This window comes from Delphinapterus leucas, chromosome 11, assembly GCF_059928025.1.
Source record: "Delphinapterus leucas isolate spDelLeu-1000000601 "Yukka" chromosome 11, BTC_Dleu_Yukka2, whole genome shotgun sequence".
Taxonomy (NCBI): Eukaryota; Metazoa; Chordata; class Mammalia; order Artiodactyla; family Monodontidae; genus Delphinapterus; species Delphinapterus leucas.
Window position 1 is genome coordinate 78,280,730 of NC_143139.1, and position 13,837 is coordinate 78,294,566.

General features: G+C 39.6%; 1 protein-coding gene across 1 annotated transcript in view; it reads left to right on the forward strand.

The window, feature by feature from the left end:
- The window catches only part of CFAP54 (cilia and flagella associated protein 54), a 296,739-nt gene that overhangs the window by 187,604 nt on the left and 95,298 nt on the right, over nucleotides 1-13,837 (forward strand). Inside the window, exons 49-51 of the mRNA XM_022562388.3 lie at nucleotides 539-746; nucleotides 3,153-3,232; nucleotides 5,156-5,325. Of these exons, the coding sequence (XP_022418096.3) occupies nucleotides 539-746; nucleotides 3,153-3,232; nucleotides 5,156-5,325 (458 nt within the window). The remainder of the gene's footprint in view (nucleotides 1-538; nucleotides 747-3,152; nucleotides 3,233-5,155; nucleotides 5,326-13,837) is intronic.

A 13,837-nucleotide genomic window follows, 5' to 3' on the forward strand; every position in this document is an offset into this window, starting at 1 on the left:
GTTTGGTCAGGGACTTAAAGTGGTGCCACTTAGCATGATTGCCAAGGAAGTGTGCATGCAAGGGAGGGGACCAGGAAGTTGAGGGAGTCCTCAAGGTGGGGATTCTCATGACTGACACAGATCCTAAGTTGGGAAGGGGTTTGCTTATCCTCCCGTCCTTCCCCTTTTTCCCATCCTGCGAGCTCTAATTTACTCGAGCTAAAGCAGAGCGGCCAGCACGCATGGCTGATAAGCTTTGTCAGTTGCTCCATTTTGATAAGGTGTCCCCTCCTCGCTGTCGGCACTGGGCTCACTCTCTCTGTGTGGCAGGGCTGGCCTCATCGGGCAGGTAACCAACTGGTGGGAAATGGCAGGAGCACTGTGGACCTGCTGGCATCGTTGTGACGCCTCTCTCAACGGACCTGCCGATTATGTTCCCTCTTGTCTATCCCTGAATTCCTCCACCCTGCACCAAATGAGGACTGCAGAAGGGGACTGAAGCTAATAATATCTGAAAACAGTATTTTACTACTTTGTCTCTTTTAAAAATTTTTTTTAGGCACTTGATGATTTAATAAGCAAAGGCTTGCCTCTAATTCTGGTTACAGTCGGTCAGCAACATCTCTTAAATAAGTTTGCCTTTGTTAAAGCATACTTTTTAGTAAATGTGGCTGCAACAATAAATTGTGTCCCAGAACACAAAATGAAACCAGTCTGCCATGGACTTACTAATGAGAAAAACAGACCAAACCTCCCAAACTTGAAAGGTAATCTTTTGTTCTATTTTTTTTTTGCTTATTTCTCTTTCTATTCCCTTTCCCCACCTATCCCCCACTCTACCCCCAATAATCCATATGAACATTCTAGTAGATATTCTTTCATGGTTTTCTCTAAGCTCACTTAACGACACACATATGTGCTTATGTCTAGGTACCTGCCTATCCACATCCACCAATATATCTGCATATTTGTCCACTTTCTTACATTATATACAGTTGACCCTTGAACAACACAGGCTTGAATTGCACAGGTCTGTTTATACACCAGTGTTTCTCAATAGTGAATATTACAGTACTGCACAGTCTGTGGTTGGTTGAATCTGCAGATGCTGCACTGTGGATACAGAGGACCGTCTATACCAAGCGCCAACGATAAATTATACATGGATTTTCACCGGCATGGAGGGTCAGTGTCCCTAACCCCCATGTTGATCAAGGGTCAGCTGCACATACAACATAGGATTTGTCTTTTATTTAAGAAATGATGTATTTTACATTTTTCTGCCTCTTGCATTTCTTATGTAAAAAACTTTGCTAAGCCACTCCAAGTCAGCTGATTTGCTTTGGTCCCCTAAACCGGCTGTGTGGTGTTTTATGCCGTGAACAGCCCATGGTTTATTCAGCCATTCCCCTGTTGTGCGTTCACTTTGTTTCTAGGGAACAGTGTGGAAGCACTACATATCCATACTATAGTGTATATTTCTATAGGATAAGATACCCATGGATGGGATTTATGGCCCGTATATACATATAAAACTATATACATGTTTTTCAAATGAATTAATGTGGCCCTAAAAATAGTTTTTTTTTTTAACCACTAAGTATGATGTTAACTGTGGGTTTTTCATAGATGTCCTTTATCAGCTAGAAGAATTTCTCTTCTATTCCTAGGTTGTTGAGTGATTTTATCATGAAAAGGTGTTGGATTTTATTAAACGCTTTTCCTGTGTCTGTTAAGATGATTATATGGTTTTTGTTTTTTATTCTATCTGTAGGCATGTATTATATTAGTTGATTTTTGAGTGTTTAACCAACCTTGCTTTCTTGGGATAAATCCCACTTGGTCATGGTGTATAATTCTTTTTATATGTTGCTGGATTGTTTGCTAGGATTTTGTTGAAGATTTTTGCATCCATGTTCATAACATGTATTGTGTAGTTTTCTTACGGTGTCTTTGTCTAGTTTTGGTATCAGAATAATATTGGCCTCTGTTTTAAAGTGTAAGTTTTATTATTATTCAGGTGTGGTGAGGCCAACAGATCAGGAGATGGCTGCCATTGAAAACAGAGTTTGTTATTTACAGCTCCCAAGAGGGAGGGGCATGCTACAACATGGGAGGACCACGCAGGGGTGGGGGTCACTCAGGAGGCAGAGAGAGCAGGAGAAAGAGGTGGATCAACCTCTTGCCAGGATTTCTCATGTTCTGGTATGATCCTAGCGTTCCTCTGTTTCTATCCTTGCCTGTCTCTCACTTTCCCTTAGGGGAGAAGACCTAGTCCCAGATCTTTCTTCTGGGCCCTCCCTCATACTCAGCTGACCCACTAGCTCCAGAGTCTCCTAATTTAGGAGAAGAGCCAGGCAAATTGAAGTTGGAAGAAGGGAGGAAGTCAGGAGTGTTCAGTTCCATGTTATTCTGGACTCCCTCTTCCACTTGACAAACTTACTCTCTTTAGGTGGGTAATTTGTGCATGAATTCCTAGTCAAATGATGACTTGTAGTTTTTCTCCCTCCTGTAGTCTAGAAGCCAGGCTTACTATAGCAGGCAAAGTTTGTGATCTAAATTCTCTCAATGCTCCCTCGCTCAGAATGAGGGCCAGCTTTGGATTGTGGGTAGGAATTTTGAGATATTTGAGGACTGTAGTTTGCGCTGTTCCAGACGGCCTCACTCACTGTCTGCTCTCAGAGTGAGGGGCATGGACTGACACTTCCAGAGAGGTTTTGGAGCATATCAGCAAAACTGACACTTCCAAGGAGATCTTATCAAGATATTATAAATACCTGGAAGACCCAAAATATTGGGCTGGCCAAAAAATTCGTTCGGGTTTTTCCTAACAGCTTACGAAAAACCTGAACGAACTTCCTGGCCAACCCAATCCTTTGAGGACCTTAAGGGGTCCTGGGATCCCAGGTGAGGAACCGCTATTTTATATCAGTAGCCTATAACTTGAATGGCATCACCAGGCACCCAAAAGATCCTTTCAGAATTTAAGAATCAGCCTGTCTTCTAATGTCTGATATTGAGGGACCATTGGATAGAGCAGTGTGTTTCTAATTATCATTGTGGTCGTTTTTAAACATTAAATTTCCCAACTAATGATGAGTTTTGTAAATTAGAATTAATATTTAAGCTAACCACAGATATCCTTAGTTCTTCCAAAATGTTGTGTCTTATAGAGGTGTGTTTAAAGGATGAGGGAGGCTTACTTTGTCAGCTTACACAAATGAAAGAGGACTTCGCACTTAGCACACTAAAGGTAAGTTTAAAAGAATTTTCAAATCATAGTGAATCCGTTACCGGAAAGCCCACTGTTAGGCCCTGGACAGGTCAACTTTCAGGACTGTGCTTACTCACGTAGTTTTTCTTGCCTAAGCATGGGTTGGGGCCGGGGATGGAGTCTACTCCCCATGAGAAAAGCAGATGCCGAGAGGTGTCAGACTTTGACCTTTTAACTTGATTAAGTTTCCGCGGGGAATAAGATTTATTATCTGATGGGATTTGAGCATTCCATGCCCTGTTTGGTGTTTCCTAATAATAATAGTGACAACAACAGGAACAACAACAGTACCATTTATTCAGTGCCTACTATGTGACATGCACTTTGCATGATTATTTAGTTCTCACAACTCTGTGATGTACATATTAATCATTTTTGAACTGTATTGTGCTGAACCATGAATAGACTGAGGCTTAGACAGTAAGAAATTCACTAATGCCATACAACTAATAAAATACAGATCACGTTCTTAACCATTATACTAAATTACCCTAGTCCTTACATAGTATTTACTGCTCTATACAAACAAGGTTTTAGAGACCTGTTCCTTGAAAGATTGGTTGGTCCCTTTCTTTTTTGCCATGTTCCTATTTAGTATTGCTATTGCTATTTAGTATTGATTGTCAACTGTAAAATCTCATTATCTTTACACTACCAGTTAGGTTACCATAGTTTAATTAGAAATACAGTTGATCCTCATTATTCACAGATTCAGTATTGGCTAACTTGCTTATCTGCTAAAATTTAATTGTAACTCCCAAATCAATACTCTTTGCTCTTTGGTGGTCATTTGGGGACAGGCACAGAGCATAGAAAACTTTGAGTTGCCTGATATGCACATTCCCAGCTGAGCTGAACAAGGCAATGCTGACTTTTTCTTTCCACTTTCATACTGTAAACAAGTGTCCTTCTCATTTATTGCCAAGCTTTTTGCATTTTTGTGGGGTCTTTTGTTGATCTTTTCACTATTTGAAATGGCCCCTAATGCATAGTGCTGAAGAGCTGTCTAGTAATCCTAAGTGCAAGGAGGCTGTGATGTGCCTTTTGGAGAAAATATGTGTGTTAGACAACTTCAATCAGGCATGAGTTGTAGAGTTATTGGCTGTGAGTTCAAGGTTAATGAATCTACACTGTATATTCAATAATGTGTCTTTAAACATAAACACACATTAAACAAGGTTATATACTGATCAGCTGACAAAAATGGTGTGACCAGAGGCTCGTAGGAACCTATCCCTGTATTTCCCTAGGAGCAATGCTTCAGTATTAGCTGACTCAGTGTTTGCAGCAACTTTCTAGGACACAGCTACTATGAATAAGCAAGTATGGGCACTGGCTGTGCATGCAATAAAGGGTCACTGCCCTACACACTTACTCTTTTTTTTTTTTTTAACATCTTTATTGGAGTATAATTGCTTTACAATGGCGTGTTAGTTTCTGCTTTATAACAAAGTGAATCAGTTATACATATGTTCCCATATCTCTTCCCTCTTGCGTCTCCCTCCCTATCCCACCCCTCTAGGTGGTCACAAACCACCTAGCTGATCTCCCTGTGCTATGCGGCTACTTCCCACTAGCTATCTATTTTACGTTTGGTAGTGTATATATGTCCATGCCACTCTCTCACTTTGTCACAGCTTACCCTTTCCCCTCCCTATATCCTCAAGTCCATGATCTAGTAGGTCTGCTACACACTTACTCTTGCCGTTACTTCCCTTTTCATTCCCTGTTGTCTTTTTCCTGTTCACTGAGCTCTCTTCTCTGATGATTTTGTTCAGATTTACTTTTAGGTCTTCCATTCATTGTTACTTTTCAGTACATGAGAAATATTTGATGAATAAGAATGAGACATGATTTGTATTATTTCTGAACTTGGGTGATTGTGCGTTGTTCTTTCTTTAGTCAATTTTACTGACAGAAGCTGAAGACAGGCTCAACTTCCTTGTGTCAGAGATGGAGCATCCAGGCCATAAGAACCTCTCTCAGTGTTCGGCTGGCGAGCTAGAGATTGTGGTGGAGGTCAGGCTGCAGCTGGCTGCAGTCGCCCTGCAGAGACACCGGGCAGCATACAGGCGAGTCTCGGCATCACAGTTTCTTCCTCGCTCTAATTTGTTAAAATATACCTAAATTTTATGTAAGTTTTATAAACTCCTAGATTAATAGAACAGACTTGCTTTTTATTATTCAGGAGAGTTTTCACACATTACTACATTTAAAACTATAATTCTCAACAAATTAATTGGTTTATTAAAGCATATAGCTAGGATGTTTTATGTGAAACATAAACAAAGTCACAGAGTTCTCCTTTTTAATTAATAATTTATTTTTAAAAGGCAGAACCTAAATTCCTTATAGCTTTTTTACAAATAACACCTATGGGGTGTTTTCTCCCTAGACAACCGATAAAAACATTAAAAACAAGCTCTATTTTGAAAAAGTAACATCTCCCGAACTATGCTGTGCTCAACCACTTAATAAACTATTGTAGGTGGCTCATTTTTAAAATGTGAAGCAGTTGCTAATGTCAGATCTTTCTTTTCATTTGTTCATTGATTCATTCATATATAGTGACCAGTATCTGCTAACTGCCTCACTGTTGGGCTCTGATCTAGGCACCAAGGAGACAAAGATGAATAGAATATAGTTTCTGTATTCATAAGCTCATAGACATATAAACACTTGCATAGTTAAAAATACTTCTCAGTGATTTTTTAGTATTGAATAATATAGAAATATACTTTCAAGAACTTCCCTATCATTTATTATAAACACCTCTGTTGTGAGAACACTTTCAGTAGTGATTCTTTGAATAATGAGCAGATTTCTTATCTTACCATTAAGTAATTCATTCAACAAGTAATTTGGGGGCACCTACGATATTCTAGGCATGGTCCTAAGTTCTGTATCCTAACACTGATATATACAGTATACACAAAATATATAACAATATTGACAAAAATCTTACCCTCATGGAGTTTATATTCTAATAGATAATAAACAGGCTGACAATAAACTGTAAACCTAACAAGTAAGTAAATTATATAGTGTGGCCAAAAATAAGTGTTATGGAGAATATCAGGGGTAGAGGCAGGGGGTGGAGGAGGGGTTATCCTGTTAAAACTGTGCAGTTGTAATAAAGAGAATGACTCCGTTTAGATGTTCGTTAACTGACTGCTTTCAAGCTCCGCCACCCCCGTCCCCTCTGCCCCACACCTGGACAAGCAGAGAGGAAAGCCTAGTTGCCCCCTCCTTTGGTGCTGGTGGGATGTTTAAATCACACCGACCTGGCCCACACGCGGGAACCCTTACCCCAGCGCCGCCCATTAACTACTATAAAGCCCAGCCAGTCTCCTTTCTCTTTTCTCTCAAGACATTTTCAACCTGTTTGGGAGGCTGCCCTGCTCTTCCTGGATAGTTTCACTATGGGAGTAATCAACCTTTTCACACTCCCTTGATGTGTATGGCATCAATCTTGACATCTGAACCAAATTTTGGGTGGTCCGGGTAGGCTTTATTGATGAGGTGACATGTGAACTAATAAACATGGGGGCCCATGCAAATACCTGTAGATGGAGTGTTGCAGGCCATGGGAACATGCCTGATACATGTTTGAGGGACAGCACGGGGTCTCTTGTGGCTAGAATGGAGCGAGCGAGAGTTTTAAGAGAGATGTTCAAAGAGGTCATCCTTGATGGGGGAGGCAGATTATATAGGACCTTCTGGCCAGGGTGAAGACTTCTGCTTTTACTCTGAGGGAAGTAAGGAGTCATTGTATTGTTTCAAGCAGAGGAATGACATCACCTGATTTTCACTTCAAAGGGATATAACCCTGGTTTTTAGGTTGAGAATTGACTGTAAGAGGGAAAGGGTTTGAAAGCAGGGAGATCAGCTGGGGAAACTGCTATAGTAAGAAGAAATATGTTAGTGGCTCTGATCAGGGCCGTAGCACTAGAGGTAGTGATAAGTCGGATTCTGGGTATATTTTGAAAGTAGAGCCATTAGAATTTGCTGATGGATTGGCTGTAGAGTGGTGAGAAAAAGAGAGGAGTTACAAAAGAAGTTGTCCCTAACCACAGTGGGGAAGATTGCGGCGGTGCAGCTTATTTAGGGGGAAGATCTAAATTTAGATTCTGGACGCGTTTAGACTATGTCCCTTGGAGGTGCAATTGAAAATGTCAAATATTCTTGGAGTCTTTAGAATATAGATAGTATTTCAAGCTTTTATAATGAATGAGATTCCTTAGGGAATGTGAGTAGATGAAAGAAAGAGAAGGACCAAGGACTGAGGGTTGGGTTTGGTTGGAGACTGGGGAGAAAATGAGGAACCAGCAGAGGAGGCTGAGAAGAAATGACCAGTAAATATATGAAAACCAGGAGATTATGAAATCCTGAAAGCCAAGTGAAGAAAGTGTATCAGGGAGAATGGAGTGATGACTCTGCCAAAAGCTCCAGATAGACTGAGATGAGAATAGAGAATTGACCATTGGATTGATTTAGCAACATGGAGGTCACTGGGGACCTCGGCAGGAGTAATTTTAGAAGGCAGTGGGGGAAAGAGCATATTTAGAGCGGTTTTATGAGAAAATGGGAGGAGAGAAATTGGAACCTGCAAGTAAAGATGATTCTTTTGAGGAGTTTTACAGTAAAGGGGAGTAGAGGAATAGGATGTCAGCAGCTGGTAGAAGTAGGGTCAAGACAAATTTTCTTGAGATGGGAGCAGCGATGATGTATTATATGCTAATGAAAGTGACCCGGCAGAGAGGGCAAATTTGATGCTCTGATATAATTGGTACACAGTAGGGTAGGATCCCAGTCCAGTCTTCTTTGTTTCTCTGATCCAGAATGAAACTGTCCCCTAGCTTGGGATTCCACAGTGGTCTCTGGGGACTAGCAAGGAAACTGCTGCCTGCCCTGGATGGAAAAAAGAGTAAAACCCAAGGGAATCAGTTTCTTCAGATCAATGCTATTGGCAGTTGCGGGGTCCAAACTGGCACTGACAGTGAAATGCAGAAACCCTGGGAAATTAACCTTGAAACTGATCCTGACATCACAGAGCTGGAGCAGAGGCAAAACCAAAACTGTCTCATAGAGATTACCTAGGAAATGCAGGACTCTCATGGAAAATAACCGCCGGTAAAGGTAGCACAGAGTCAAATATCATAAACCAAATGAAGAAAGAGCCACAGAAGAGAGTTAGCAGGCACAACAAATGGCAGCTTCCCAGCCCAAGAAATAAACTGTTCAAAGATGTGAAGGATGGAAGAGAATGAGACGAGATAAAAAAGGAACAGATGAATTTAGAAAAAAAAAAACTAAATAGAAATTTTAGAAATGAAAAATATAATTACTGAATGAAAAGAAATGATCAAATTAGATGAAAACAAATTTTTTTTCCCTCAACTTTCTCATTATACTAAAATTCCATGTTTTAAGTTCTATGCATTAGATTCAGAATTTGGAAAGGGAGTTAATTTTTTAGATGGCCATTCTCTTTAAACAGGAGAAGCCCTCTTGTAGCCTTTGCAAAGGGGAAATAAATTCAGCAGAAATCCCCCTTTGCTTTTGCTTAGATTGGAAACAGACAATTGTCTCATCAGTGGGAGCCTTGACTGAAGGCTATTCCATGATTAACCACATCTAAATTTGATTTTATGCTAGAGACAGTATAGGTTTTGGGGAATTTAAAATTTCTGTGGTTTGTAAGCAGCGATGAAGGTCCATAAAGTCTGTTTGGAGCAGTGATTCTCCAAGTGTGGTCTTCAGACCTATGGGCGTTCCTGAAACTCAGGGAGGTCTGTAAGGTCAGAACTATTTTTATAGTAGTTTATAACATAGTAACTATGTTTATAATAGTTTATAAAACTAAGAGGTTGCTTGCCTTTTTCACTGTGTTGTTATTTGCACTGATGCTGAAAAAGCAACAGTGGTAAAACTTCCGGTAGCTCACCATGAATCAAAGCAGTGACACCAAACCGAACTACTAGCCATTCTGTTCTTCACTGCTGCACGCTTGCAATTTAAAAAAAAAAGCCAGATTTACTTAAGAATGCCTTTGATGAAGCAGTAGAATCTGTTATATTTATAAATACCTATTCTTGAATGTAGTTTTAATATTCTGTGGGAATATATTAAGTGGGAAATATACCTCAAGCACTTCTGCTGCATATCACAGTCTGATGGTTGTCTTGAGGAACAGCACACATGTGGATGAACTGAGAGCTGAACAAGCTGTTTTTTTCATGGAACAACATTTTTATTTGAAAAAACAACTGACAAACCATGATTATGCAGACTTGGGTATTTGACAGGTATTCTGCTGAAAATGAGCAAAACGAACATGCCACTTCTAGGAAAACAACTAATAGTTTTTGTCGTCAATGATAAAATCTAAAGTTTCATAGAAAAATTGGATTTTTGGAAAATTTGTATTTGCCATCATGAGCTTGACAGTTTTCTAATGCTTAAATTTTTTTGATGAGACTGGTGGTGATATTAACGAGCATCGTTTTTTAAAAACTGTGTCATGAAATGCTTCAACATTAAGGGAATCTATTTAGCTCAGGGAGCTAATGTTTTCCAAATGGCCAGTGCATGATGTTCCAAAATCCTGGTTAACAAGATAGACTGATAGATTTTCATGTAACAGAGTAGGAAAAGTTCATCAGTGTATGGTAGTAGATTCCACATAGCAACAAACTTTTAAGAAACTATCATTTGTCACATGTTGGTATAGTATCAAGGAAGAATATTCACAATTATTTGAAGAGGCTCTTAAAATACTCCTCCCACGTTTTCAATAACTATCTGTGTGAGACCTAGTCGTCTTCATACGCTTCATCCAAAACATTATGTCACAACAGACTGAATATAGAAGCAGATATGAAAGTCTTCTATTAAGCAGATTTTCTCTTTTTAAGCCAGATGTTAAAGAGATTTGCAAAAATGCAAAAACGATGGAATCCTTCTCACTATTTTTTGGTTTTTGAAAATATATTTTCCGTAAAAATACATTATTTATATTAAATATAATGGGTTTATGATTTTTATTTTTAAATGAATTAATAAATGTTAAGTTAAACATTTCTCCGTTTAATTTCCAATATGGTAAATATTGATAGAGCTCTTTGGGGTTTCTTAATTTTTAACGATGTAAATGTGTGCTGAGAGTTAAAAACACTTGAGACCCACTCGTTTAGAGTATTGTCACATTTGTAGCTATCTTTAAGAATACAATGGTTAAAAAAAAAAAGAATACAATGGTAGTTGATTGATGGTTAAAATAGGCTTAGTATAATAATACACTGTTTTCCCCACTGAAGTTTGAAGACAGAAGGAACTTTTACTATACTGTTTCCTATGGAAATAAATGATTTGAATATATAATATATAAATGTATATTTAGAAAATGTTTATATATATAACTATATATTCTATATATAATTATATGTATTGAATATATATGTGTGTGTGTGTGTATATATATATATATATATGACTATATGGCTATATGATTTCCTATGGAGGCACATAGAACTCCTTTCTCCAAACTGTGTCCCAGAGAGCAGTAGCAGCCCTAGAAAATATTTCTTGTCACTTAGCTTCATTCTTTCCCTAGCTCTCTACGTGTCTTATACCCTTTTAGTGTGGAGGATATGAGTGATTTTTTTTTTTTAGGGAGAAAGAAGGAAACGAGAAACTACACATTACAAAATGGCACAGAAAGGAGTGTTGTAATAGAACTTTAATTTGAAGACCAGATAGATGTATGCAAATAATGTGCAAGTATACCAGAATTGCCCCGATTTTAAATCCATGGGCTTGGCCCTTAGGAAAAAACCTGCAGAAACTTTGATGTTGCTGGCTTTTTGCAGCAGAGCTGTCACTTGGGGAAGCCTACTGTCAGGATGAATGAGTTTTAGTAGGTGAACTTTACCCTCCATGCGCCTCTGTCTGGGTGCTGCTGAGAGTGTTGGACAGTCCCTTTCCCAGATGCTGGTTAGCTTGACATTTCATGATACTTCTAATAAAATTATGTGTCAAGGAAATTGAAAGGCACATTCCCTAGGGTGACAGGTAGAGTAAGCCGCATAGATTTTATGAGAACAAACTGACCATTTTTGTCATGAATGTTAATAAGAAATAAATGGGATCAGAGTTATTCAAACTGTATTTCTGCTTCTTTCAGGGCTGCCTCTCTATTTCAGAATCCTGTCTTTTTTTTTTTTTTGAAGTGTTCCTTCCAATTCTCCTTTCTATTTGATTTATTGTCTAAATGGAATAACATTTGAGCCTTTTTATTTTGTGTAAGAGTGAAACATCCTCCTGCTGGGATTTTGACTGTTTGTAGTGGGTAATCCTCCTTACACTTCCTGTCTTCCTAGTGCAGAGGAGGAAGTAGAAGTTTTCCATTGTGCAACTAAGCAGTACAAGCTGGATTAGGACATACAGTATGTTTATATTTTAGTCATTAAGTTTTGGGGTTAGCAAGATTCTAAACCTCATACCTCATTTCCCTTGAAATCAGAATTTGGGCTTCAGGTCAGAAGAGTGGGATGGGCATCGTTTTCTCCTTTCAGGGCCCTCTAGTTGTCATCCTGTGCTAACCTCTGAAGCTACTCAGTAAACAAGGTGCCTTAGAAACATGTATGTATCCTTCAGGGAGGAAAGGTGTGGGGGAAAAGAGATTCAATGTACCTGGACACACACCCCATCAGCATTGTGTTTTTTGTTGCTGTTTTCTTGCTTCCTTGTTTAGTTTTATTTAAAAAAAAAAAAAAGAAAACTAGTAAGTTTAGATAATCACAAACCATACTTTAGAAAATATTCTACAAGTATCGAAACCATTTTAAGGACTCAGTAAAATCTTTGGAGATTGAAATTCAATAATGGCTGAAAGGTTTTGATGCTAGTTAACAACTTAGAAAAAAAATCAATTTAGTCCCTGCATATTCCCTGTCCAACTTTATATACTAATAATGGTAATGGCTACGATGCATTGAGAGCCGTCTATTTGCCAAGCACTCCTCTTTGTTAAGAATACCCTGCTCTCAATAGAATGTCAACTCAGTGAGGCCAGGGACTGTATCCATAGCCCCTAGATTTGCTCCTGGCCAATAGCAGGTGCTCAGTACATATTTTTGAGCAAGTGAAAGACTAAATACCTTATTTAATATCCTTATAATAATCCCGTTTCATGAAGTCTGCTAAGTAGAATGCAAGGCAAAAGGCATTAAACTGGACAAAGAACGCCTTTTATATTGTAAAAGGTGCAGCCGACAATAACCATATGGTAATACAAACGTGGCAACGAGTAACACTGTGCCAGTATAAACAAAGCCAAAGCTTGTTAGAACTGTGAAAAGAAAGAGGCCACATTGTAGCTTAATGATTAAGGGTGCTGCAGGCTCAGGGGCCAGTGGCCTGGGCTCTGATCCTACCTCCTCTTGCTAGCTGAGTCACCTTAGGCAAGTCACATAACATTTGTGGGCCTCAGTTAACTATAAAATAGGGATGATAATAGTACATGCCTTGTAGGTTTGTGGTACGGATTAAGTGAATTAATTCACAGTAAGCATTTAACACAGCACCTGAGAGGTGGTAAGTACAGTAAATACCAGTTATCTTTTTTTTAAAAAAAGTTGAGGGGAAAAAAGAGAGAAAATACCTTTCAATACAATGTGTAGATACATATAAAAAAGGCTTTAAAAATGTAATTAAGAGTTGAGCATATGTACGTATTCTAGGAGCCTACACACAGAGACTAACTACCTTCTTGCAAGCATCCCTGGACCCAGATGAGGCTGGTCATCTTCTTGGCTAGAAACCTCACTAACTGACCCAAAGGAGGTGGTGTATTGACCATAATCCAGGGATGCAGGAGGCTTCTGGAACAGTACAGCGGAAGTGTCGTGATCTGATTCACATCCTGAAGAGAGATCACTGTGGTCTCTTCATAGAGACCAGGACTCCAGGGGCTGGCCAGCAAGCTCCCATGGGTGTCTGGAGATGTTGGTGGCTTGGATGGAGGCGTTAGCAGTGGACGAGGTGCGGACGTGACGGGCTGCTGGCTAGTATCCAGATCTTGAAGTTGAAGCTGACGGAACTTGTTGATGGATTGAACACAGAGTGTGAGGCAAAGAGGAGGCGGTGATGATACTGGGCCCTCTATCTGGGATAGAGAACAGGGGAGAGGAGTAGGGTTTGGTGGAGGAGGTGGAAGCAAGAGGCTCTGCTTTTAACCTATCCTAGTTTCCTGCCACAACATAGTACCCAAGACTGGGTGGCTTAAAACAACAGAATGTTATCGTCTCACGGTTCTGGAGGCTGGAAGTCCAAAATCAAGGTGTCGGCAGGACCCTGCTCTTTTTGACAGCTCTGGGGGGCGCCCTTCCTTGCCTCTTGTAGCTTCTGATGTTTGCCAGCCATCTTTGATGTTCCCCGGCATGTAGATGAATCACTCCAGTCACAGGCTGTCTGCTCCCTGCGTGTCTTCACATCATATTCCCTCTGTGCATGTCTGTCTCTCTGTCCAAATTTCCCCCTTTTATAGGGACACCAGTTATATTGGATTACGGTCCACCCTAA